Source organism: Aptenodytes patagonicus, chromosome 5, assembly GCF_965638725.1.
Source record: "Aptenodytes patagonicus chromosome 5, bAptPat1.pri.cur, whole genome shotgun sequence".
NCBI classification, from domain to species: Eukaryota; Metazoa; Chordata; class Aves; order Sphenisciformes; family Spheniscidae; genus Aptenodytes; species Aptenodytes patagonicus.
This window is the reverse complement of record NC_134953.1, coordinates 22,864,165-22,891,711: the sequence shown is the minus strand read 5'-3', so window position 1 is coordinate 22,891,711 and position 27,547 is coordinate 22,864,165. Positions and strand designations below refer to the sequence as shown.

General features: G+C 43.7%; 1 protein-coding gene across 23 annotated transcripts in view; it reads right to left on the bottom strand.

The window, feature by feature from the left end:
* Window positions 1-19,576, bottom strand: part of TCF7L2 (transcription factor 7 like 2) — a 181,099-nt gene extending 161,523 nt beyond the window's left edge. For all 23 annotated transcript variants that reach the window (XM_076339026.1, XM_076339028.1, XM_076339023.1 and 20 more), the window contains exons 1-3: window positions 19,325-19,576; window positions 18,929-18,995; window positions 18,609-18,733 (exon numbers count right to left, since the gene is read on the bottom strand). In XM_076339026.1, coding sequence (XP_076195141.1) covers window positions 18,609-18,733; window positions 18,929-18,995; window positions 19,325-19,513 — 381 coding nt within the window. In that variant the 5' untranslated portion in view covers window positions 19,514-19,576. The remainder of the gene's footprint in view (window positions 1-18,608; window positions 18,734-18,928; window positions 18,996-19,324) is intronic.
* Between the last annotated feature and the right edge of the window lie 7,971 nt (window positions 19,577-27,547).

The following is a 27,547-nucleotide window of genomic DNA, read 5'->3' as shown; positions in this document are numbered from 1 at the left end:
TTTCAGGAAAGACATTTTTCCTCACGTCCAATCTAAACCTCCCCTGGCGCAACTTGAGGCCATTTCCTCTCGTCCTATCACTTGTTACTTGGGAGAAGAGACCGACACCCACCTGGCTACAACCTCCTTTCAGGGAGTTGTAGAGAGCGATGAGGTCTCCCCTCAGCCTCCTTTTCTCCGGGCTAAACAACCCCAGTTCCCTCAGCCGCTCCTCATAAGACTTGCTCTCCAGACCCCTCACCAGCTTCGTTGCCCTTCTCTGGACACACTCCAGCACCTCAACATCCTTCTTGTAGTGAGGGGCCCAAAACTGAACACAGTATTCGAGGTGCGACCTCACCAGTGCCGAGTACAGGGGCACGATCACTTCCCTGCTCCTGCTGGCCACACTATTTCTGATACAGGCCAGGATGCCATTGGCCTTCTTGGCCGCCTGGGCACACTGCCAGCTCATGTTCAGCCGGCTGTCGACCAGCACCCCCAGGTCCTTTTCCGACAGGCAATAAACGAAAAGGCTGGTTGTCTGAAGGTGTTATAAAAGCCCTTCAGAGCTCATTTAGTCTAGTCTGCATAATCTCACCAGTGAATTTGCCACTTATAAATATTCCAAATTTATGCCAATAAAATCTTCTCAGCAACCAGTCAGCCTATACACACATGCACATATATATATATCTCTGTCTCTCTATGCATGGAGCCGTTAACATCTGTTCGTGGTTTGTTATTCTTGTGAAAGATCAGTAGGGGAAGGGAAGGAGAAGAGGAAAAGTCCAAATCATGTGTCCTCACAAAGGACACTGAGCACTCAGCAAGTTGGGAAAGTGGAAGCTCACACCCCGTCGATGAGATAGAGCAGCTCCACACCACTTTTCTTCATTTCAAAACTGAAAGCATGGCAGAGACAAGAACGTCAAGGAGTAGGGAGATAAATGTAGAAACTGATGTCGTGTCATGCTCTCATAAAAGGCCTGGATACACCTACAGAGCCTTCCTTATGACTGTCATATAAACATTACACTGGGGCTATGTACAGGAGATTAAACAGGAGGGGAGGGAAGCTTCACATGTGTCACGCTACCAAAGGTTATTTTAGGATCAGCTTAGAAGCTGAGTAGTGGGTGGCAGCTGATTATATTACCACAGGCATATTTAAATATCATGGGCCCAAACTCTCATCAGGATCTTTCATAAAGGGTTGTGGCTGCACTGTGACTTGAGCTTGAAACTTGGCCTGCAGAGCAGTCCACTTCCCCAGGGCTGTGGTGATCCTTCCTGGGCATGAGCCTTCCCTCAGAGCAGGACACAGCCACGGCACAAGCACTTTGGCTTAAAGGCCCACGTTTGTTCAAGGAATAATATCAAGGTATATACCTGAGACTCAAGCAGGATTTTCCCAGCAAGGACCAGCCCGCTGCACCGTGAACCATGGTGAACCATCATGAGCACACAGAATACTTGGGGACAAAGCACATGCAAGTATCACACAGACAGTCCTACACGGCCACATCATCACCAAGTTGTGTTATCCAACCAGCCAGCACCAAACCACAGTTTACTTGCCTCTGTGCATGACAAGCCTCAGAAGAAGCTCCACCACCACTTTTAGAGTTCCAGCTGTCAGTGGATCACATCTTGATGGTAACTCTGCAGCTGAAGGAGGGCTTTGGAGGAGCACAGCCCAGCTTACCATAGATTCAGAAAAATTCATATGTAAGGGACTCTGTCTCTGCTTATATAAGAAATGTCTCTGTTCTCCCACACAAGCATGCACCTTCACAACCATGAGCCAGAAGAACAATGTTAGCTGGTCATAGAGTCATGTCCATGGCTTTTAGATCACCAAGCAATGCTGCAAGTCCTGTCTCTAAATGGCCTAATACCAGATGACTTAGAGGAAACCACGTGGCATGTTCATACAAAGAGTGACCACTGAGCAGAGCACCTAATGGCAGTGCTGTTCTTGCATACAGACAGACAGGCCCTCCCCTAAAAAAGATCCTCCCAAATGACAAGGAAATAATCAGACACTTGATTCTCAAATGTTGCCATGACCGCAAAGTTGCAGAAAAAAATCTTAAATATCCACATACATACATATTTAATATATACATGTGTGTGTCTACATATAAGTATATATTATAGGTATTAATTTATTAATAGCTATTATATATTATATAGATATTGGTGTTGTATAATTATAGATGTTGATGTTATATATATATTAATATATTTGTGTGTGTATATATATATACACACACAGACACACAACAGGTATTAACAGTTTCCCTATCAATCTCTTCCAGATTTCTGCACCAAACCCCTGGTTCATAATCAGATCTATTTAATTACTTTCAAGGCTTACAGCACAGTTTTGCAGTGCTACTTGTATAAAATCTGCAAACATTTATTGAAGCTTTTAAAGAGGGCTTTATGTTAAAAATGAACTGTTACCCTGAAAAGTAGCTAATTATATCTTCATAAATTTGTAGCTGTTAAGCCATCCAAAAACACTACACAAAAGTCAGTTTCATTTTGGTTCAGATGTAGTTCCTCTCCCCTTTTTAACTGCTCCAAGATTTTGGTACCTATGACTACATTGATGGGCTCATTTGATTAAGTATTTCTACTGCAATTCTTGGATGAACCACTCTGTCGGGTTTTGCAGGCACAGAAGTATAAACGAAATCTGAAATTTGGGACTCAGTTTGGGTGGGCAATGCTCCTTCAAGTTGTAAAAGCATTCAAACAACACCAGATGTTAACTGCTCCTCTGGCTTCTTCACCTAATAGGACATCACTTCTTGGCTTTTTTCAGCACAGTAGGATCATTCATCACAGGGCCACATCCCCCTGGTTTTGGCCCTGAATGCAAGTTAGAATCAGCTGATACTGGACCTGGGTCTTTCTTGGGATCAGAGAGAACAAGATGCCAGGCAATGCCCACCTTACCTGTTCAAGCATTCCCAGGAAAGAAACTAGTTTTACTAGCTTAGCAGAAAGGAGTTATTTAGTTGCACCAAAGGGGCCTCCAGTGAACTCCAAGATGATCTACCCCATATAGCTGCTATCCAACAAACTAAACACAACATATACTGTAGTGACTGTACGTAGTATGGAACAGGCTGAATGATACAAATTTCTAAGGCAGGTACATAATGCTACTAACACAGTAACACAACAACAGAAACGGGTGCGAACAGCAGAAACTAATGCAATCTATATTGGCAAACACTGTGAGGAAAAGCATACCAACACCAGTTTCATCTTCCATTAGTTCAGTGTATATACACTTATTAAAAAAAAAAAATCATTAAATTATCTTTTAAAAATTATTATCCAAGTAAAGGGAGGAAATTAAGTCTTTCACTCATAAAGTTTCATTTGTTCCAACGAAATTCACACAACTCCAAAGGCAAAGACTAACTTACATCACCTGCCAGAAATAAGATCACCTCAACAGTTTGCAATTCAGAGGTTAATCTACTTAAAGCTTCAGGACAAATCACTACTCATTACCTTAGTGCAACTACACTCTTTGGCAAGAGAAGGTCATACTACCCACCAAAGAGAAAAATACATATCTCCAATGGACCAAACCATGAACACCTCATTGAAAGACTATTTTTAGCCACCTTCTGGACACCCTCAAATCATTGAGAAATATTTCCTTCCATAACTTCAAATTAACGTTTAATAAAGAACTCTGATTGTTTCTCCAGTATAAGCCAGGTTGCCTGACAGTGTTTGGAAGATAACTAGTCCTCCTCTGAGCACATGTGCACACACAATTACATTGGTGCATAACCAAGATGGGGAACTACCAATTTCTCTCTCCATCAAACAGTTCCATACCTGAGACTCCCGTTGTGCTACTCAGCTGAGTTATTACTCATTGAAAAAGAACAGCAAGTAACTTCTGAACCATTTCACAGGCAACGGCCGTTTTCTTCCCTCCTACATAAACTGAAATGCCGAATACCAAACCTATTTGTAGCAGTCAAGATTAGTTCTAACAGGCAAATCACCGAGAGGATAAACTGATCTGAATGTTTATCTAACCACTAATAATTGTTCCTACTTATTAGTTTGTTGTACCCCAAATGCACAGAGTACTTAGGATAATAGAGAAAGTTTGATCCTCGCCTGGAGGAACTCCCATGAGTAGGAAAGAAACCGAAGTAAGATGAAACTGCAAAAGAAACCAACCTCAATTTACAACCACTTGTGACAGCAGGGACATGGGTCTTGGCTTTCATTCTGTATGAACCTCTTTTAGCCTTTACTGGAATTACCCCAAAGGAAGATGACCCACTGCTAGATATTCATGAAGTTACACAAAACTGTGAATATTGATGTTCTTACCATCTTAAGAGGGTTACTCTGATGGCATGAGACAGTAGGTCACCTTTGGAGACTACAACACACATTCAGCTTCAGAGAAAAGAAATCTTGAGTGTCAAACAGCCCCACTCCCTTGATTTTGCTCCTACCAAAGAGAGCATACCCACATGAACGTTCATCTAATGCAACTCACCGATTGTATCGGGGTGCAACCGGGGTTGGTGATTGCTGGCACCACAAACCAGCACAGTGTCCCAGGACCTCAGTTCCATGCAAACATTCAGGTTTAGCTGTGATCGCTCTGAAGGCAATCAGTGTGCAAGATCATTACCAACCAGCTTCATGCAGCTATACCTTGAAAAGTGACTCCATGAAAGTGGTATGAGGGTGAGGTAGGGAGGAAAGAGGAGTGTAGTGTTTATTTCCTTTTAACTTTCCATTTCATATGTGTTCAGTGCCATGTCTGAACATGTTCAGACGTTTCTTCCCCTCCCCACTTAGCCTTCTTCCAAATGCTTGTCCTACAAATTGTATCTCGGATCTGAAAATTAAGCTGAATTCTTTCTTTCTCTTTCTTATGCACACAGAGTAATAAAGAGACTTTGCAATCCAAATTCTGCACTTGTGCACACCTGCATTAACCCCATTGTCCTCAAATTATTCCCTTAACAATGGCTGTGGGTTTGTACAGGTGTCAAACAAGCCCTGTAATTGGAATTTAACAAACAATTCCAACAGCAGGGGGAAAAAAAAAGAAAAAAAAAAAGAGCAAGACTTCAGCTCACTCCTTGTGGCATTACCTAATGTGTTCAAGGAGCAGGAAAAACAAAAACAAATTTAAAAGGTATTTAGGCGTGTGCAGATGCTGGCAGGCAACTCACGAGATCTCCAAAAACTGCCGCTTTTCTACTTAGATCCACAAACCAAAGCAACAGCAGGGAGTGTAAATGAAAAGTTTTTGCTTCTCATTTGCACCATCTTTCCAGTATTCTCTTTAGCCTCCTTCCTGCTTCACCAAGTATTTTCTTTCCAAAATAAACTTCATAAGCTCCCCCTTGGGTCACAAATTTGCTACAAGCCCAAACGCACGGACCCAGCTAGGCTGAGGACAATTCTTCAGAGGGTTGACACGGAGGCGAGTCCGGCACATGTGCAGGATCGGGGCTGTATTTGCACCACCAGCTCCTGGGAAGGGAAGCACCTCCAAACCGCTTACCACCGCATTAAGAAACAACCCCAATGGGAGGCAGAAAAGCAAGACGGGGCCAGACAGAAAAGCAGGCTTGAGGAAATGCCATGCGACGAGAAGAGGACATTGGCTGCTCTGCGTTACCACCTCAACTAAACTCAACAGCTGCTTTTCTAGGCTGAGCTAGATTTTACATAGCTGTAAAATCAAATAAAAGCTTTCTGCTGCTGTCATGAGCTCCTGCTTGCGACCATGACTTAAAACCACCTTCTTCCAGCCCTCTCTCTCCATGTATCAAGCCGCGGCTGGGACATGGACTGTAGATGTAGTTATGCTTTGTTGTGATGGATAACTTGGTCATAACAGTCTAACAGGAAAGGTTATGTGGCTGGCAAGTGAAAGAGATCAGTGACTTTATAGGGCCAGCAATTACTCCTTAGTGATGGAGAATTACTACAGAGCACTCATTACTGAAGAGATGTCAGTTACTGACAAATTACCAAATTGAGAAATTAATTACCAGCTGAGAAAATAATGCACAAGGGATAGGACTGAGAAAGCCATGCTCAAGAGAGGCCCATAATTTGTAACAAGTACATTCTAATCAACAATTAGTCTGGGTACAATTAGTACCACGCTAGGTACTCTTTCAGGATGGCAAACATCACAACTGGTCTACAAACCATTAATGGTTGAGACGAAATAGCATCATCTAAAAACGGAGACATTGTTCAACCTGAGCATGACGTTGTCCAACACACAGACCCAACTCTGTGCTCCAACACCGCATAAGCAATTCAGCATTACTGCCAGAAAATTGTCGTCTCCCAACTCCTCCTTGTGCCTACAAGATGACTTCTAAGTGTTCAGAAAACCCTCCCGTATTCACATACCAGGCTCACAGACAAGGCAAGTGAACAAGGGGAACGCGTGCTCTGAGGAAGCGCGCGCAGAAGTGTGCTTTGCTGAATGTCAACAGGCATTTTTGCAATGCAAACTCCAAGACAAGCAATTTTTCTGCAGCTTTTCCATGCTAGGGGCCAACCCTGTGAAAAAAATAAATCTGCTTTTTGCTAAAATATAAAAAGATCTAGCCAAATTCTTCATCATCATCCTTATCCAGTGGAAAATAATTGAGGGGGGTGGAGGTGGAGAAAAAATCTGCATACGAAGACCGCACATGACTTCTGAGCTACAACTTTCACAGCCATGAGTATTTATTAGCTTTAACAATGTTTCTGTAATCAGCAGCAAGACCTTCCTTTTTCCTCCTCCTCGTATCTTAGGAACCTGGTGCAAATGCTAGCTGATCCCAGGTCTCCAGGAGAGAAGAAGGGGGGATGAATTAGACATACAACACTCACAGGGTCCCAAGACAACACCTAACCAGCCATGCCACAGGCCTTGAAGGCAATGTGATACAGAGAAACACAAGACAGAGCGAAGACATCAGCCTAAAGGGCTCCTCTCTCTCTGCATTCAGATGTAGTGATGAACGAAGGGGAGAAACATAACACTGACTAAATGATTAAGTAAAATAGCCAAGGTCGCTACCTCCAAGCCTTTACAAAGCAGAGATCCTACATTATTTCGGGGAGAACAAACAAAAGGCAATCACAAAGCCTAAACAGCTAAGTAAATGGACATCAAAATGACTAACTTTGCACTTAGGATGATTACTGAAAAAAATCAAGGCGCTTAATATTTTATTTTCTTTAAAAGTAAAGGCATACGGGAAATTTAGCAGTCACATTTTCTTCCTTGGTCAAGAACACCCACACTGCTCGTGCGCTCATTCACTCCCATTTTTCTCTGTGTAGCATCTGACCAAAAGGAGCCCAGACCGAGGCCTCCAGACACTCCTGCATCACACACAGCAACAACTCTGATTTTTACAGTTTTATTTGGCTTGTTCACAAGACCCAGTCTCACGTAATCCACGGGCCTGATCCTTCTTCTAATAAGAGCAATGGCAAAACTCCAGCTGATTCAGTAGTTCTGGACAGACCCTGCAGTGGCAAGAGGATAAACTTTAAGCGTCCAAGCCTTATTCATTCACTCTTCTTGCTTCCACAAGTAATCCTATTAAAAATAATGGGACTGCTCCTAAGAATCAAAGATGTGGGATTGAATAAGACGAGAAACTGACTGAGAAATATTTGGGGTTCCCCCTCCAGCAGAGCACAAGCATATTTCTCCAAAGCATCCTCTTATTTCTGTATATCAAATTAGAGCACCAATAAAAAATAAATAAATAAAAGCAAAATGCCTGAAAATGTCATTCAAGGCAGGAAGAAGAAACCTAAGTCCTTCTTCTTTTAAAACAAGGGCAATCAAATGATGAGTAGCTGAAAATGTGGCCACACACACACACACTCCTTCATATACACATACATACACAGAGGCAGTTCATCAGAAGTGAATCGGAGAGAGAAAGATGAATTTGAACCCTTTATCCCCTGTCCTTTATAAAGGCTGCCACTCAGTAAACGGAGATTGCTCTAATTACTGTGACAATTCTGCACCCCGTTCAAACAACTTTTGTGTTCTGGACAGGTTTCTCCGCGAGTTTGAAATTCTTGGCCTGAGAACCACTCTTGTCTAAAAGAGGTTTCTCGTTGCAAGCGCAGAATGCAACACTAACAAGTTGTCCCTCTTTTCAGCTCCTTTCATTCTCCTCTTTTCCAATTGCCTGATTCAGGGCTTAATGGAAACTTGTCAAGGCTTTTCTTCCCACAAACCCTGTAGAGCCCCAAGGCAATCTGTGCACAGAGTAACCACAGGAATCTCATATTGTCAATTAAAATTGAATAGACACCTGATAACCCAGTATACGTTTACGAATATACATCACATGCATATACACAGATGTGCCCACGTAACCAGTCCGATACCTGCATTCGGGCACACCAGCAGTGCGGCAACACGCCAGTTCCCATTTACAACCACCCAGCTACATCCAGGTTCTAGTTTTCACTTTTTAATTTTGTATTTATGAAATTTAATTTCATATTTATTAAATTAAAAACAAAGTACTGTCAAGTACTGTAGTTGAGCAACAAATTTCAATGGAAAATAAACTAACTGCGTATACCAGGTATTTGGCCTTTAATAACCTTGGGAATTGTAAAGATATTTAGCTGCTATCCAGATAAAATAAGCTCTGTGGATATTCTTTACACAGCAGTTTTGTGACCGGTAGAGTAGTTATGTTTGTGACTAGCTCCTGTAAAGTACCTTTTTTTCTTTTTTTAATTGACACAGACATGTTTTAAGCTACATTTTATGGTACAGTTTAAGAATTAAGAAAAAGCCCATAGGGGAATGTAACAGGAATCGGAAGTAAACTGAGACATTTGGTTAATAATAATAAAAATCTCAAAAACTTTACTTCCAGACAGGCAACTGTAATCTGCAACTCCTTTCAAAGGGAGAAAACCTTCTTGCCGATGTCCCAGAGAAAACAAAGGTAGAAACACCGATTGCGTTCTTATTCTTCTGATGTGTTCATTCAAGGTCGTACCTTCCCCTGGATTCTTTAATATTGGCAAACATTTATAATAGCATAATTTCAATAGCAGTCTGTTCAGCCTGGGCGTAGATCAACGCAGCATCTATATGCTGTCTTTCAGACCTTGCCTATGTCAGAGTAGTGGCCCTGGTTTTATAAATCACCTAAATCTAATTAAACCAATGCAAACCTCTTACTGTGTATGCTCCCAAACCAGTTCACTGGTTTAACCAAGTTAAAATTATTCAGGCTAGGGTTTAAAGCAGTTCCAAGAGAACCTTTATTAAATATTTGCATCAGTCAAAAACAGAAATCAATGTAGTGGCTTGTCTCTAGAATAGAAAAGCCTATAGCCTCAGACTTTTCCAGATCATTATTTAAGGAGTCACTGACTCCAGCGGGAGTTTGGATGTGCTCAGAGAGGTACGCCCCCACCTTCTCTTGCTCTATTTTTCCCTTTCTTAAAATAGGACAATTTGTTTCTATTGTATCATCATCTAAGAATATTCCCCAGAAAGTCCCTTTGCAGTATTTTCAGTTTGGCATTTTCTAACTATCACTTCCCACACCGTCCTTCTGGATTTTTTTGGTGTCTCAGCTGCATCAACATCACTAGGGAATTAAAAACCAGAGACTGATTTTGTTGTATACAGCACCATTCACACCACAGATACTCTGGAGAGCCCTACAAAGCTGTGAGATAGATACTGGTCGAGCACAACCATATATTCATACTTGGTAGCCATTAGGCGTGCAATCGTACTTCCCACAGAGCCTGGGACATTAAAACCTGTTCTGCTGAGAGAGGAAACGGTTAGGCAGGACTAACTGTATCAGTAGGACTAACAAAATGGTTATGGGACCTTTAACACCGTAGAGAGTCCCTCCTGAATTCAGCCTTGCTTCCTGGCCAAATACCTCCAGGAGTTTGGTACCCAAAACATCTGACACCAAAAAGAAGCTGCCCTCCCATCTTCTCCCTCCTTGCACTTCCTTCGGCAAGCAGCAAAAGCATTTCAAACAACGCAAATCCATGCTCTGCTCACCAAACCCTACTTGTCTCCTATAATTTCTATCATTTTACTGTCATCATTTCTTCTTTGCTGAAACCAGCAGCACATGAGTCAGAGAACAATCATTAACTTTTACAACTTCCATTCAAATCCACCTACTCATATTAGAAAAGCAGTATTGACGTGCAACGCAGCCTCGGACCAAATCCTGATTCTGCCAGGATGCTCCACGCTTCTGTGGGAAAGTCAGATACTGCAGAAGCAGGAGCTCATTTAAGAAAGTACCACTGGAAACATAAATATTTTTTCTTTTTTTTCACAAGAGCAAAGGACACCACAGAAGCAGCAATATATCAATATGACATTTAGTTGGGTTTGGCTTTTTCAATACCTTTATCCACTTTTGAAGAAGCTGGCCATTGGTTCAAGACACACAGGGCCTGATCCAAAGCCCTTCGTTATTAATAGAAGCCTTTTTTCCACTGACTTCAATGGATCTTGGACCAAGCCCAAGGAAGACAAGATTTCACAACAGTAAGAGTGACACACATTCTCCGCATTCAAAAAAAAACAATACGCAGCATTTACGATGTCAATCTGTATAGCGTAGTTTTGTTTGTGTTTTGCTTTTTAAAAATAGGCTCCAGGCTGTCGGATTAATGCACCCAAAAAGCCTCTCTGAAGTTGGAAGGAATCACGGGCAGATACAAAGTGCCATGGTGAGATATATAATATTCCCAGTATTTCCCCCAGCTAGAATATAAAGGCATCCTCTACCACAACATTTCTTATAAGTTGCTGCAGCCACACTATAAAGTGTCCCATCATTATAAACTCCTCTAGTAACAGCTACAACATTACCCATGATGAATTAATTTGTATTAATATGGCTATCATGCGCATTTCCACATGAAACCCATTGTTCTGGAGCATTAATAAAAACTTCGCCAAGTGAAGTAACATGGTACCCCTATATTTAGTTTAAAGAAATTTAAAATAAATACATTAAAACAAAATTGCTAATATCTTTAGTACATCATAATTGGCACAGTGAGCAGAAACCCAGTTATCTTCTCAGTACATATTTATAGCATCACCCTTCCCCATTCATTCTGCATTTTCTTAGAGAATCTGCTGTACCCTACATCTGCAATTCATTGACTTTACAATTTACCACATGTTGAGATGGAGAGGTCTCAGCTCCATTTGAATCACTGCACAAATATGCAAGTGATTTATCGTTTTAAAACTGAAGACTGCAGAAGAACGACTCCACTTTTCCTGAACATTACTCCTTCTGGCAGACCATGAACAATTACAGCGCGTACTAATTAAGCTCTGTAAATGTGCTGTGCCCTGCTAATGCCTACCAGGCCTCAAATTTAGTTGCATGAAGCCAAACTTCAGCCAGCGACTTAACTCATTCAGCACTGCCCGGTTGCCTGAGCGTGACCCCACGAAGAATAAGGGTCGAGGGTTTAGCCAACCTAAAACAAAGGCGCAAGACTGAACAGATTTTGCCAGAAAGAATCGGAGGGGGGAGATGCTGGAGGGAGGGGGTGGGAAGCATCCTGGGAACTGGAGGAACATCCTTGTTGATAACCTGTTAAAAAGGTACAATACCACACCAGCTTTGCAGTGCGGTGCTGGGGGATTCGGATCTGTCCCCGGGGGCTAATAAGTCACAGCGCTCCATTGATTAGGGAAATGCATAAAACCTTCAACAAAACTGTACAGCTATTTGTGGAAGGGCCAAATTGACAGCCCCCTCATTTTTTTTTAAGTCAGGTTTTACATGGCTCGTAGAAGAAAAACATATGGGCAAAGGAAAGCAGCTTTCCACCACACACATAACCCTGCCTTTTCCTTAAATTAGTCTCCTAACACAGCAGTAACCTATGGGGAACCTGAAATCAACTGCTGGAGAAATTAAAGCTAAAAGTAATACCTAGGCATATTTGAGTAATCACATTATCTTGTTAAAACACACACACACACACCCCCAGCATAGACAAGACAGCAGCACTTAAAATCTGACTGTCCACTCTAGGAAAGCATGTTTAATGGGGAGCAAGTTGAGAATAACGAGCTTTGCCGAGTGAAGCAGTGTTTCTCCTCAGGCCCCAGACTTTCCTGACACTTAAGAGTCAATCCCCAGATCCCAGGCTTCCCCTCCAACCATCCGTTCAAATACTGGCGTTTCCCCCCCCCCAAGTTTCTACGATTTTTCCTCCCTCCTTTGTCCTCCGATTACTCTCCAGTGGCATCCGTTCTCCCCCTGCCTCCCCCCAATTACCCCCTCCCAAAACACCACTCTCAGCACATCCCCCCTGCTCCCCTTGCCCCTCCACGCTGACCTATGCATCCATCCAGATTGTCCCTTCCAGGACACAGGGCTTCTCCCCTAAAAACCTCCTCAACACCTTAATTCATTCAGCGCATGTTTTCCCTTAACGTGGGCTTTTGCTGCATTTTAAGAGGCCCTGTTTTATACGCACAAAACAGTCTAATATATGTATTTCCAATCATCCACCTTTTGCATAAAACCTGATGCAATTTTTTTTTTCTCCCTTGGCTCAGTGGTACGTGAGAAAATTAAAGGACATTTCCAGGTGTCATCTGTCTTTAAATGTTTGCTTGTGTCAGTATCTAGGAAATACTGCACAATACTGCTGAGACCTCTATAAAGGACACGAGCTGTGCTAAACTTCTTCCCTCCTTCAGCCTAGCTGCGTCACCCAGAGCCCAGCCTTTACAGCACTGCAAGCGTTAATTATAAACTTCGGAGCCTACGTAAAAAAAAAAAAAGCACAAACATAAACCAGCAGATGGGAGGAGGAGCAGAAATATTCTTCGCTTTTGGGTGGGGAGAGAGAGGATTTCCATATCTCCCCCCCACCCCCAGCACCACACTCCATCTCTCATTGCTTATAATTAGTGAAAGAAATTTGACCCACTGCCAGTGTCTGTGGACCTTGGATATTATAAGGCCAGCGTGGCGTCAAATATCTTAACATTCATAAGTGTTATAGGCTGTAAATAAACCCCGTGGATTTATGACCCTGCGATGCTTGCCAGCAAATGACTGTGGCACATTTCTTTCAGCAGACCTGTCGAGGTGCAAGTTTGCCTTTGGTTGTAAAATTAACCATTTCCTTCACAAATGTGCCCAATTAGAAGTCAAAGTTTTAAGGCTTACTTACATATTTGCCAGGACGCGGTACTGAGGAGACGCCCAGGGAACAGAGCTTTAAACTCCCCCCCAAACCTCACGAACCCCCCCAAAGCAAAACTTCTCACAACAGTCCCAGTGTGGGAGCAGAGGGTCTGATTTCACCAAAAAAACCTGAAAAAACAGCCCAAACCGACAACCCGACCGCTTTTATATTTGCATGTGCCGATTGCCAGCCCTCATTTTTGGCTGCTCTGAGGCTGGGGGGAGCAGGCGTCTCCCCCCGGTCTGTGCCTGGAGAAGGATCTCCTCCCTTCCCCCAGGATAATGTCATCTGCTTCCTGTGTAGGAGAGCATTTGCTAAATCCAGGTTGTCTCATGCTTAACTGCCAATAATCCAACTTCCACATAACTCCCAGACAGCTGGGAAAAGGTCCTCAGAGTTTTTAGTCATGGTACAGAAACACACGTCCACACAAAAAATCTGCAGCTGTCCTTTTTCTCTACACCACATTTTTTATCTGATTTTGGGGCCCAGTCATGAAAGTCTGACAAATTTAAAACATTTTTACCTACATTCTGGCTTACAAACTCCAATGAAAGCTGCAACATACTCCTTCCCCCCCCCCTCCATCTTCAGCTGACAAATCAGCACATATTTGCTTGAACAAAAAACGAAGAGGAAGGAGGAAAAAAAACCCACCCCACTCAACATCATCAGTCCATGTATGAATGCATTCAAAAAACCTGGAAAGGCATCTACTGTATTTTTTTTTTTCAGTACGGATCAGCCACTGGTGCACCTATTAAAATTGTTCGATTTCCAAAGCAAATATTATTTTTAATGAAGTGCAGTCCTGCAATTATCCTGTACATTCAAGTAACAGTACTGCATTATATTGTTTTGCAAGGTCCCAGAAACATGAAACTTTTCTCCAACTAATTTTCATAGCCCCCTAAAGAGAAGCTGATTGACTAAGCAATGCAGCATTTGCTCCAGAATGAAAACTTATCGGGGGGGGGGGGGGAAGAAAAAAAGAGGAGAATTAAAAATAAATCAGCTTCTTTACCGAAAATAAGTTAACAAACACAGTCTGTTTGCCATTGTATACCAGCTATGCTAATGCTATAGCAGAGTGATTCAGCAATCTACCTAATTAAGCATGAGGAAAGTTTCTTTATGGAGGTTCCATTTGATTTATGCCACAGGATCATCAGTTCTTATTTAATAGCTTGTTTTTACACAAGTCCAGAAACTTTATTAAAAGTATGTCCGTTCGATTTTTTTTTTTCTCAAAGAAGAAAGCAAATAACTCACTCTCCATTGAATAGCTATGTATCATAAAGTACCAAAGTGCTGACATATTAAGTTGTATCTACATTATTAAACTAGTTGGTGGACGTTAATACTATAATCCATACTGCAGACATTAAACCTCAACCATAAAGATTAGTAAAGAATTAATATTGTCACATCGAGACTGAAACCTTAACACGCCAGCCATAAATATTTCTGAAGGAGATGAAAAACAATTAGCATAAATACCAAAGAAGGGCAAGAACACCTGTTCTTTTTCAGTGCGATAAGCATTTTATTGTTCTCTATTTAAAATGTAATGACCTGTGTAATTACAGTAATATTACATTGTATTGCAAGGGCTTGGAATGTCACACTTTGAAAAGTGTTGTCAAAACAATTGGAGGGAGGAAAAAAAAAAAAGGACCACCATTAACCCTTCACACCCCAGGGTCTACAGCTTTTGTATTAGCAAGGATTACGCTGTTTGATTCAGGAGATAAAGGAAAGCATCCATTTTTCAAGTCAATTAAAGAAAACAGTTTCTTCCTGAACTTAAAATCTAGGCAAGGGGGCTGCTCTCCACCACAGCTATTCCCAACTCCCAAACTTCAGGACCAAATGCAACCTTACTCCTATAGTCTCATTCAGCAAGCAACAATTTAGGGGAAAGGAAGATGCAACAGCACTAGTAAAAATAAGAATATCCACCAGCAGTGTTTTCTCAAACCACAACGCATCTACTTGCTCGCCAAAAGCATTAACCAAGCTCTAAATTTAGGGTAAAAATTAAATACACTGCTTCTTCATTTTCCAACTCTGAAAGGAAAACATTCTCCTCAATTATCCCTAACAGGCAGCTACCCCAGTCCCTCTGCAAGCACAGGTATGGAACTGGCACTCTCGGATGTATTATTTCATTACTATTTGACTAGACCTCTACTTAATACACATCTATTTCTAAAAGCAATCCAAAGTATTCTATCAAAAGCAAGATTAACATGCAAAAAAATCTTTGATTTTTAAAAATAAAATTATTCTTATCAAGCTTTATAGTTTGCAGTATTTAAAGTATTATTCTTGATATAATATATAATTCATCATAAGCAGATTTTATGATACGTCATAATTCTTCACATTCCTGAAGCAGTAAAGCAGAAATTGCTGCCCACGAGTTTGCTCTTGAATAGACAATTACAGGTACATTTACAAAACACAATAATCCCGCTACACCCCCAAATAAAACAAAAAGAAAAAAAATCCAGAAAAAAAACCCCACAAAACAAAAAACCACACCCACAGACCTTTAAGATTCTACAACAGCAAAAGGAAAGGAAAAGCAATTTTGCTATGTATCTGCATCACCTCTTTACCTGGCATGCTCTAAAACTCAACAAATATGGCTTCAGGAAAAACTACATAAATAAAAATAAAATTCATAATTATGCAGAATCATCTGTACCTTTTCAACCTGTATTTAAAAAAAAAAAACAAACAGAAGAGAGAAAGATCTAGTTCGTCTGGAATTGAAAGCTGGTACAGCAAAGAACTAGAATCCACCTAAAAACAGTGTGTGACAGACAACAGCTATCCCGCTGAACCTTTATAATATTCTGCTCTCAGGCCTAAATAAACAACTTTAATTTTTCCTGGCTATAATTAAGTGGCAGGCAAACAAACAAGCATACGGAATGTGAAAGAATAAGGTTAAGAAGATAGGAGAAGGATGCTGGAGCCTGGATGTGGAAAGAAGAAAATTGCTTATTGAGTGTGGAAATATCCTTTCAGAATCCATCTGATAACACAAGCAGGCCACCTGCTATACCAACAATAAAACAACCTGTAATCTTTTGTACAGTACCTTTAATTCACACAAACCAAACATTCCTATGGAGGCCTTTTTTAACTGTGGGGGAGCAAGGGGAGGAAGAATACTTCCAGGAAAGCTAACTGCTGAAGGATCCTATCTTCACATGCTAGGGGAAAAAGGATCTGTAATAAAGGTAATGAGGAAAAAATAAAGAACTGTAGCCGTTGCAAGAAAAATGCTTAAAGAAAAAAGCAGCGGAGGTGTGCTTCCTATTAGCCTACACTGGAACAGTGGAATGCATTTAAGGTAAAAAGGAGGGGGGGGAGGAATACAAAGCTTCACAATTTGTAACAAAGTGATTTGTAACAAAGATTGTTTTGCCATCTGGATCCTGGTGCTTATAGAATTTGGAATTTATCACCATCATCCATATACATGTGGGTGACCGTATTCAAAAGGAAAAATATAATGCATTCAGCCCCTGAATTCCCCTCCCAATCATTACAATTGCAAACTGCAGTTACCCCTATGCTACTGTCCCAGAAATCACCGCCTTGCAAGAGGAGCCTTACAAGTTACCAAAATAAAACCCTACCACAGCCCTAAATGTATGCAAAGTCAGAAAACCTTCCTTACTACCTCCCTGTCACTCTGCAGTTACTAATCTGTGTCTACTGACGTTTTACTAAGTGAAAACAAGACTGACCCGATGTTTAATATTTTAATGCTTTAAAACACTTGTAGATCTGATACACTGAAGTTGTCCAAGCCCTCAGTCATTAGTACGGTTTCAACATCTACCAAACAGTAGATCTATTATTGTAAATCGCTCTCTCGTGTTACCACAAGGAAAAAAAAAAGTGTATAAACACACACGGTGATGGTAGGGACGCTTCAGATTTAGAAACACCCAGAAGAAACAAAACAGCAATGCTAAACCCATCGGTAGGAATACATAGTATTTTGTAGTCCCAGTGGATTTAGCCATTTTAGCTAAAAAAAATTTAAAACTCTTTAAAAGGAAAGAAAAGGTGACACTTGAGATATCTGGTGTCAGAGCAGAGCACACCGTGGGTGACACTACAAGCAGAAAAACAGCTGGGACTACAAACCCACCAGCAGACCCCAAAGTTTCCTGGGATCTGGGCTAGAACTTGCTCTACCTCCAGGCACAGGCGTGCAGACAAGCACATCCCCGCCACTGAACCCGGGGTTAAAAAAAAAAAAAAAAAAACAGAAAAAAAACAACAACAAAAAGCCGGACGCTTTCAGCAAATTGTTTTTCTGCAAACATACTTCCAGGAGGAATTTTGCTCGACTTGTTTGATTTTTTTTGTTGTTGTTATTAGAGCTGAGCGAGGCGATTTCTGTTTCCGGACTCGGCCCTCCGCTTTGCTCTAACCCTCGGGTTTTTCCTCCCCCCCAGCACCGCAAGGCACACACGAAGACAGAGCGGCTTCGGGGCTGCTTCCCGCGGCACAGCCCAGGTGAGGAGGGGCCCCGCCGCCACCGGGCAGGGGTGCCGTGCTCCAGCCCCCGCAGCGCCGCCGGGCCCGGCCCGCGCTGCCCGGCAGGCGGGGCGCGGGCGCGGACTGGCCGCGGGGCCGCCCGCGCTGAGGCCGGACACAACTCGCGGCGCCCACGGCCGGGAGGGGACGTTGCCCCGCGCGGGGCACAATGAAATCGCCGCTCCCGTAGGCCGGGGGGCGGGCGAGGGCAGGAGAGGGTTAAGGGGGAGGAAAGGGGAGGGGGAGCCGGCCCAGCCGCCACGGAGGAGGGCAGGAGGATCACCATGGAAAACGAGGAGTTTGGAGGGAGCGGATCCCAGACTCGGCCGGGAGAAAATAACCCCCGTCCCCAACGAAGGGGACCGAAGGGGGGGCGGGAAGGGGGAGAGGAAGGCAACTCCTTGATTTTTTTTTTATTCATTTCCAGTTTTGTTTTGAGGCTGGACTAGGTGGTGTTTGGATTTTGTTCGGGTTTTTTCTCCCCATCCCCCCGCAGGGGAGGTTACGAGGGCTCCACAAAACTGCCCGCAAAAGTGAAAGTAAAAAAAAAAAAAAAAGTAAAAAAAAGGGGAAAAAAATATGGCGAAGTGTAAACAAACCCCCTCCCGCCGCGGCCCGCGGAGTTTGGAAAGTTTGCGGCGCGGGGGAGGGGGCGGCGGCGGGCCAGGCCGGTTCGGGGCGGGCGAGCGGGGGCAACGGGGAGCGCGGCGGCGGCGGGAGCTGGGGGGAAGGGAGAGGAAAGGAGGGGAGGAAAAAAAGGCACTTACCGTTCTTGCCGTCGGAGAGAGCGATCCATTGGGCAGATACGGGCTGCTGAGGTCGGGGATCATTATAAAGGGATAACCCGGGTATGGTGGGCCCTTAAACAACCCTCCATCTTGCCTCTTCGCAGCTAACATGGCGGGGGAGACACGAGCGGGAGCGGGGAAGGAAGGGGGCAACAGGGGGGAGAGAAAGGGGGGGGGGGGAGGGAAGGAAAACTTTTTTTAGAAAGTGTCCCAAAAAGAGGAGCCGGGCGCCCGGCGGAGGGGCGGCGGGCGGTGCGGGGCGGGCGGGCGGCGGTGCCGGCCGGGCCCGCCGTACTCACCTTCCTCTAAACTTTCCCGGGATTTATCTCTGAAAGTTTCGGACCGAGGCGGGGGCCGCCGCTCCGCCTGGGAGCGAGCCGGGGGTCGGCGTGGGGCAGTTGGGGATGGGGATGGTGGGGTGGTTGGGGTGGTTTTTTTTGGGGGGGGGGAGAAAGGAGGAGGGGAGGAATAAAAGGCGAAGAAGAAGGGCAAGGTGCGGGGAGAAGGTGGAAGGAGAAACAAACAGAACAAAACAGAAGGCATCGTTACAAGTTGGTGCCGCGGACGAAAGTTGGGCGCCGGCGGGAGCGGGACCCGGCGCGGCGCCCCCGGCCCCGGCCGCGGCCCCGGCGAGGCAGCGCGGCCCCCGCCCGCCCGCCGCCCCGAAACGGCCCCGCGGGGGGCTTCCCCCGTACCTCCGAGTCTGAGGAGCTGTTTTGATTCGTTTCTGATTCATTGACGAGAGACGACTTGACATCAGCTAAATCCCTCTCCGCCGAGGAGTTCTCGGAGATCTTCTCCTCCTGCTCCCCTTCGTCTTTGAAAGAGATCAGTTCATCGTTGGCGCCCAGGTCGTCCCCTCCACCGCCGTTCAGCTGCGGCATTTTCCTCCTGGCTCTCCCCACCAGCAGCAATTTTGCAAAAAGGGGAAGGGGGGGAAAAAAAAGAAGAAAAAAAAAAAGAGGGGAATGGGGGGGGGGGGAGAAAAAAGAAGAGGGGAGGGGGGGGAAAGTTTGCACCAAAAAAAGAAGAGTCCAAGGTGAAAGTTTCTTTTTTTTTCCCCTTCTCTTTCCTCCTGGGGAGGGGAAAAGAGGGAGGAGGAGGGGAGGGAAATGTCTCTTCTTTGCTCCTTTGCACCAGTGACTTTAGGCTTCTTCCTTTCCTTCTTCGGGATTTTCTCTTTCTTTCTTCCAGGGAGCTGGTCGGCGTGCACTGCGCGCACACGCACTCGCGCACGCACTCACGAAAAAATTAATAATAATAATAAAAAATATATAGGCGGGGGGAGGGGGGCGTAGGGGGGGGAAATAATGCAACAAACAAACCCAAGAAGTCAGCTGTAACGGGGGGGCCGGCGCCGCGGATATTGGGAGCCTGTGCCGCTCGGGTTTGAGTGAGTTGAAGTTGGACTGAGAGCTTTTCAGTTCAAAGGCGGCGCTGATTGACAGATAGAAAAAGGGGGATCGAAATCCGGAGGAACGGAGAAGTCTGGGATCCGGGATTATTGACAGGGAGCGAGAAACACACCAGGCACTTAATGAGATGCAGGAGGGGGCGGGGGCTCCCCGGTGACGTCTGCATAAATAAACAGGTCTGGGGCGCGGGAGGGGGAGGAGGAGGAGGAGGAGGAGGGTGGGGGAAGTAGGAAACTAACAATGATCCTTTTTGGCGTGGGAGAGGGAGGGTGAGGGGAGGGGAGCGGGCTGCGGGGGCGCGGGCGCGGGGGGGCCGCCGCCGGGAGGGGGGGGCCGGGACGCAAAACGCGGGGGGGGCCAAAAAAAATTAAAATAAAAAAAATTTGCACCGTAGCCCAGAGCTGCAGGACGCGGGGAGTGAGGGGAAAAGCACCCAAAGGAGTGCCCCTGCCTCCGCTCTTTGGAAAGCACTAACTTTTTACATACTGAGCATTAATAAACATATCATCTCCGCGCAGTCCGGATTCTCCTGAAGGATGTGTGCCCTTATTATTTGTGTACACGTGACTACAGAGCGGTGGGGTTTTTTTAAACCGTTAACATTTTTCTTGCCACTCGTTGGAGGCAAGAAACTCCAATCATAATAAACACTGTAATATAGTAAAAGCCTTTTTTTAAGCAGCACTTGCTCCTTGCATTTATTATGGTTATAACACGCAGGATGAAAATGTGGGAGATCAGTCGCTGAAGATCAGATATTTCCAAAATATCTTACAGTAAGGCATAATATTTTTTGGTCCTTGATGTAAAAAAAAAAAAAAAAAAGGAAAAGGAATGTGACTGCTAAGAAGTTAATTAGCATGGCAGGACGGAGAATCAAGGACTCCCAGACTTCAGAAGTGAAAAGTTGTGATGGTGGCGTAAACATCACGCTGGGGGAAATCAAAGTGAAAGTGGGCTGGTCCCCGCAGCGGGGGGAGCCGAGGGGTCCGTCCCGGGCGCCCCCGGCCGCGGGGTCCCCGCAGGCTGCGGGGGCAGCGGAGCCGCCCGCCCCGCCAGCCCGGGCGAGGGCTGCTTCGCTCCAGGGTTTTGAGGCAGCGTTTTTGTAAAGTCACTAGCCAGAGCTCTGCCTGCACAGCAACAAAATGGGGAGCGGAATAATGCAGATGCAAGAAATGGCATCTGTTACCCGAATATAATGTGGTGAGGGGAAGGGGAAAACAAATTGATCTTCCAGCAGTGACAAATTGTAACAATGGACGAGTCAATTGGAAACTTTAACATGGGCAGGGAACAAAAGGAGGGGGGGGGGGAGTAATTTCAATGGGAATTAGTAAATTGTCTAATGGAAATGGTGTTAGAAAGCAAGGGACAGGCTGTACTAAATAATCCAAACATTCCTCGAGAAATCTAACCTGCTGCTCATACTAAGGGCCATTCAGCACATAGGGTTTCCAAAACAAAGCAAATTTGTCGTGCAATATTTAGAGAGTTTGGGGGTTTCGGCTAAATTGTCTTCTATAAAAAGAATAATAAAAATAATAATAATACAGAGATCGACGAGGCTAACATGAATTCTCAGGCATTAAAAAGTTCACATAGAAATTTGCATACTAAAGGGAAAGATGCAGACAAAATAGAAATAAAAAAATCACTGCAACTTACAACTTTAATATTAATCAGTAAAGCAGAAGTAGAGTGAAAGGAAGCATGAAAAGAAGTAAAACAAATGTGTACATTTAATCAGACAGGATTGCATAGGACACAAAGAACAGGGCTAATTAGTCTCAGCAGGTAGGGACTAACCTTCAGACTTCATAAATAAATAAGTCTGTGAACAATGTTCTAAGTGGGAATATGGAGACAGAAAAGGGATTATTTCAAGACACCAAGTAAAAACATGAAGAATTAAATACTTCACCGTTAACTCAATGTACAAATGTATTGAACCGTTTCTTTTTCCACTGGTCTTTTGACTAACTTGCTTTTTACTTTTGGAGATTTTACTAAGTAACTATCTGTGGGCATGCACACTCCCATTTGCCCCTGATTATGTACTTACTGTCTTTGCTAACTAGTGCCTTGCAGAGTGACACCTTAACAAATATTCTCCATTTTTGTTTGCCTTTTGATTTTTAAAATGCCTTTATATCCCAGAACAATACGAGATTAGAAATACAAATGTGACAGACTCCTATTTACTTTGCAGGGCCATGTGTTATAATTTGATCCAAATGAACAGAAACAGTTGCACAGTTTTGTTTTGTATTTCAAAGATCTTTTTACAATCTGCTGTGGGTTGTTTTTTTCTTAAACAAGTACACTTTTGCTTCAGTCTCAATGTAGTTGCTAACTCCTTGTTAAGCATCATCAAAAGTTGGTGTTCAAGACAGGCCCAGCCCTTGCCCAAAGCCAGTTGCAGAAGAAGGGCCTGATTCTGTAGAGCCTCACACGTGTGAGTAACATTTCTGACAGACTATTCGTGGGGATCATGATACATCTGGACTACTCACGCAAGTAATGTTACATGAGTAAATGTCGATAGAAGGGAGCTCAGCGTTGTTCGCCCCAATGCCACGCGCTGGTCCTAGGTTGGCTCTGGTGGCTTCTGGCTGGAAGGCCGAGGGGCTGTGCCCCAGCTGTGGAAGGCGTTGCCTGTGCATGTTTGCACAGCTGGAATTTTGTCACCACAGTGGACTCAGAGGAGCTCCACGAAGGGCTGAGAAACTGCTTTCTAGCTTTCATGGCAACATCAAGTTCTTCCTATTGCAAACTTCTAGGGTCTTGTTTTCAAACTACAGCTTATAGCTAGCTTGGTTTTGAAGTCCGGGTATTGTTGATGATTACTAAACCAACATGGTTTAATGAAGGTAGCACAAGTCACTTAGGATAGCTTATGCATCTTATTTGTATCATTTTTCTTTATGTAACAGTTCTTGTTTCACGCTTGGGGAAGTGAGAGCTCTCTGGGGGTCAATAGCACCTGTTGACTAGTAGGTTCTAAGATGGTACCTTAGATTAAAAAAAGCTGTAGTGTTTAACAATGAAAGAAACACAACATTAAAAAAAAAAAAGTCAAGTTAATCCACTGCATGAAACATGATTTATTGTTTGGATAGCCAATTATAAGTAACAGCTGGCGGGACAAAGCCAGGTGCTCCAAGTTCAGTCTTTAAGAGATGTTGGCTTTCTTGTCAAAGCTGACCTCTCCAGCACAGATGATGAAGTGGAAGTGCCTCTCTTGAAGCTTTTGTAACTCTCATGACTTGGTACAATATACCAAAATTCTGAGCAATGGGTTTTGGTTACCAACAGTGGTGTCACCATTTTACACTTCGGCACAACATTTTGGTCCCAAGAATCCTGCACAGTCTCATGAACAGCAACGGTCAAAAAGCATGTGAGGTTTGCCTGCCAGTTCACATTGCAGTGAATTGGAGAGGGAAGAGGTTGACCAGGGGCAGCCAAGGAAATTTATTGTTTTATGAAAAATGCTTTGGAATCTTTGATGTCTCACCAGAGGCCCAAGTCTATATTGCAGAAATATGGTCTGCTAACTGCCAGCTGGATCTCCTGGCTAATGTTTACATATCTGGGGTGAGTCATCCATTTTCATGGTCTTCTCCAAAAAGGTCCCAATGTAGGTTGCAATGTGTAAAATTCAAGTTATTTATTTTGGAAAGATAAAAGGACTTTGGCTGACCAGGCTGGGATTTGAGTCTACAGCTCAAAGGAGTCCGTATGTTTACAAATAATCTTGGATCATTAAATCTGGTCTGAATGTCAAAAAAGATTTCAATATTGAAAAGATTCCAATAACACGAAGCAAACACATCTGCCCAGTGCCTTACCAGTACTGGCTCTTCCAAAGTTAGCGAAGACAGGAATTTTTTCTAGGGCAGACAAGATGACAGTGTGAAAACACAGAAACCATGGCTTCTTTCTGCAGTCATTTGCATTGACCAAAACAAGCACACGTGAAAATTCAAGAAATGGGAAAATATCAACAAACAACCAGGTCGTGGTGCTACTGCTAGATTTCTGTGTGGCTTTAGATTTCGCATGTACTGACCAGGTCACGGTGTGTTGTCTGAGCAGTAGCTGTGGGCTTTCTATCTGCACTTCATGGAGAAACATTGGAAAATTAGGTACCAAAAACCCTTGTGCATTGTTTGTTTTCAACCTCGTAACACAGCCTAATGTCTTTCAATCTACGCTTTGCTTCCCAAGTCATGGCTATGGCTCAGTAGGAACATACTTCCCTTTTAGAGCCTAAACCACCGCTGTACCTCTTGCTTTCATAAGGGATAATTCTGTCTAATAATAAAATGGTTAATGGCTAGAAATATGCATTCATGCAGGGATTATTCACACTTTATCATGAGGTGATATCAAGCACTATAGGAGCAAATGACAAGAAATAGGCTTCTGAAATACAGAGCCCTCCATAAATATACCATTTTTATTGACAACATGTCTTTTAACCCTAATAGTAATGGAAGAAATCCAATAAATGAAACATTTACTGCATAACTTGCCTTATTTTCGGGGGGTGTCTGATTCCTTTCTAGCTGTCTCTAGAAGATGTTTTTAGCCTAATTTGCTCCCTAGAAATTTCACTCACTGGAGTTATGCATCTATGACGTTTTATTGCCTGAAGCCAAGTCTGAATAAGAACTTTCTTAAGATATACTTATTCTAATGCCAGTCTACAAGAACTGGGCTGCTTTAGTTTGATTTATTTGGGCAACAGAGATATATGTGCACCTATAAAGCTAGCCATTGCCTCAGACTGGATCTAATATTCCAAACAGAAACAAATAAATAAAACCAGCAAGTTTAGCCATGTTTAGTTATAAATAGACACTCTTAAACTAATCACGCTTAGATTTGTATTTATATGTCTCTGTTTTCCAAACCAACCAAAACAGTAGTCCATTACATTTACAAAATACTCTCATTTCACAGGAAAGGACTTGAGTGTAGGTGTCTATACGTATATGCTCACAGGCAAACATCAAACACTAGCCAGATGCAGTATGCTTCTACTATCTAAGAAATACAAGATGGCATTTAAGGAGCTGGAGCACAGAGGTGACTGGCAGAGATTGCAGACCCTGCCTGGCTGGTTCCCTGGGCTCTTCTATCTGTTGCCTTTGGCACCTATTTGGGCAGTCAGTGCTTTGGAGCAAGGGCCCTCTTCTTGCTCAGTGGTTTTGCTGGTAAACTGGCCCCTAAACAGAGTTTGTGGACAGTATGGCGATACAGATAATAAAATGATAATAATTTGGCTTGCACTAATGCAGCATCAGTGAGGGTGGTCTTGTAGGTGAGCTGTGGCTGAGAGCAGATGGTGGTAAGCAACGAACCTAGCAAGCTTTAAGCCACGAGCATGCCCTCAGCCAGAAGTGACTGCCCTTTCAACTGACACACAGTAATTAGCTGCGTATGCATTTGTAGTCTGTTGCAATATGAGGTAAAAGGGATTAGTTTTGCAATGGTCTAGGAACATGAACATGCGCCAGCTGCATTCCAGCTGTAGGGATTCTGGCTGATGGATGGCAATAGTCAGCACAGGGGTAGTAACTTCTTAAAACAAAGTTTAACAACATAGGATTATCTGATCATACCGTACAATCACAGAACCACTCATGTTGGAAGGGACGTGAAGATGTCTCTAGTCCAGCCTCCTGCTCAAAGCAGGTTTAGCTGTGAATTCAGACCCATTTGTTTAGGGGTTTGTCCAGTCAGGTTTCAAAAACCTCCAAGCACAGAGATGAGACAACTAGGAGTTAGGACTTTGCATTTGTTCTTGTTGAATTTCATAATGTTCCTGTTGGCCCATTCCTCCAGCCTCTCTAGGTCCCTCTGGATGGCAGCCCTGCCCTTGAGCATGTCAACTGGTCTTTCCAATTTGGTGTCATCTGCAAATGTGATGAGACCTCCTCCAGGTCATTGATGCAAACATCAAAGAGGACAGGTCCCAGGATAGGCCCCTTTAGCACTCCACCTGCCACTGACAACCAGGGGTTCAACCCATTAACCGCTATACATTGAGCTTGGTCATCCAAACAGTCTTTTACGTATCTAGTTGTCTACCCATTCAGACTGTAATGTCCTGACTTGGATGCTAAAGTCTGCTCTCCTGAAGCCTCAGGTTTGTGCTCCACTGCTTGTTTTCTTCACTCCCATCAGGATCGCGAGCTCCTTGTAGTCACTACAGCCGAGGCTACTGTTGATTATCACATCCCTGTCCAATTCTTCCTTGTTTGTGAGTAGCAGGTCCAGGAGACTGTCACCCACCCTTTGGCCATACACCATCTGTGTTAAGAAGTTTTCCTCAACACACTCCAGAGATCTTCTGAACCTGTTGCATCCCACTGTCTTGTCCTTCCAGCTGAAGTCAGGGAGGTTAAATTCTCCCAATAGCACTGTGGACTGTGATCTGGAGACTCCTAATTGTTTAAAAACTTGATTGACTTTGTCACCCTAATTGGGTGATCTGTAACAAACCCATCACAGTGTTACCCTTACTGGCTCGTCCTCTGATCCTGACCCACAAGCTCCCAACAATCCTGTCTTCTGTTCCCATATATTCGTGCTGCTCCTTCATATATAAGGTACACCCCCTGCTTTTATTCCCTGTCTGTCTTTCCTAAAGAGCCTATATTTGTCCATCACAGACCTCCAATCATAGGCGTGATCCCACCACGTCCCAGCTGAGCTACCCTCAGACCACAAGCAAGTCAGTGCATTCCCTCATGCCTCAGTTTTTCTCCAAATCAATCTAGTTAGGTTTCATGCTCTTCAGTGCACCACTGTTTCTTGCCCCATGTTTTTCTGTCCCGAATACCTCAGATCTTCAGAGCAGCCTATGGCCACCATCATAATGCAGTCAGTAAGGGTGACAATGGAGGCTAACCAAGAGAATGTCATTTTGGGCTAAGACAGGAAGTTTTAATTTAGGCTAGGAAGTGAATGAGTACTGTGTTTCCTGCAAGGCCAGAGTTAAACACCCAGCTCAGACCCCAGCCAGGTCTGCAGGCTGGCAGCTGCACTTCCACAAGAAGTGCACTCCTCCCAGGAGTCACCAAAGGCTCAAACGCAGATTTTCATCTTACAGAAAACTACAGGAACGTATGGTTTCTTTTCTCCATGGAAGAAGTTGTTACCAGTATTTTGCACAGAGCCACCACTATGCCACTGCATGTGCAAACAAGCTCCTGACACTGAAAGTTTGCAATCATATTAATTCATAGTTGATCTATTAAAGCATAAACAAAGTCAAAGAGTTCTCAGGAAAATCCTTCTTACTTCTCCTTGAAAGTGTTTTAATAGCTTGACCAGGCCATTTATAATGAAGACATTTACTGTATTTTACTATTTCCCAGCGAATCATTTTCTGATTAATAATTCTGCTTTAAAGGTTGTTTTGGTCTTTCCTTTTCTTCCTCCAGCTCCTGAAGCATGTGTCTTCCTTTTTTTCCTTCTCTTTTGGCAAAG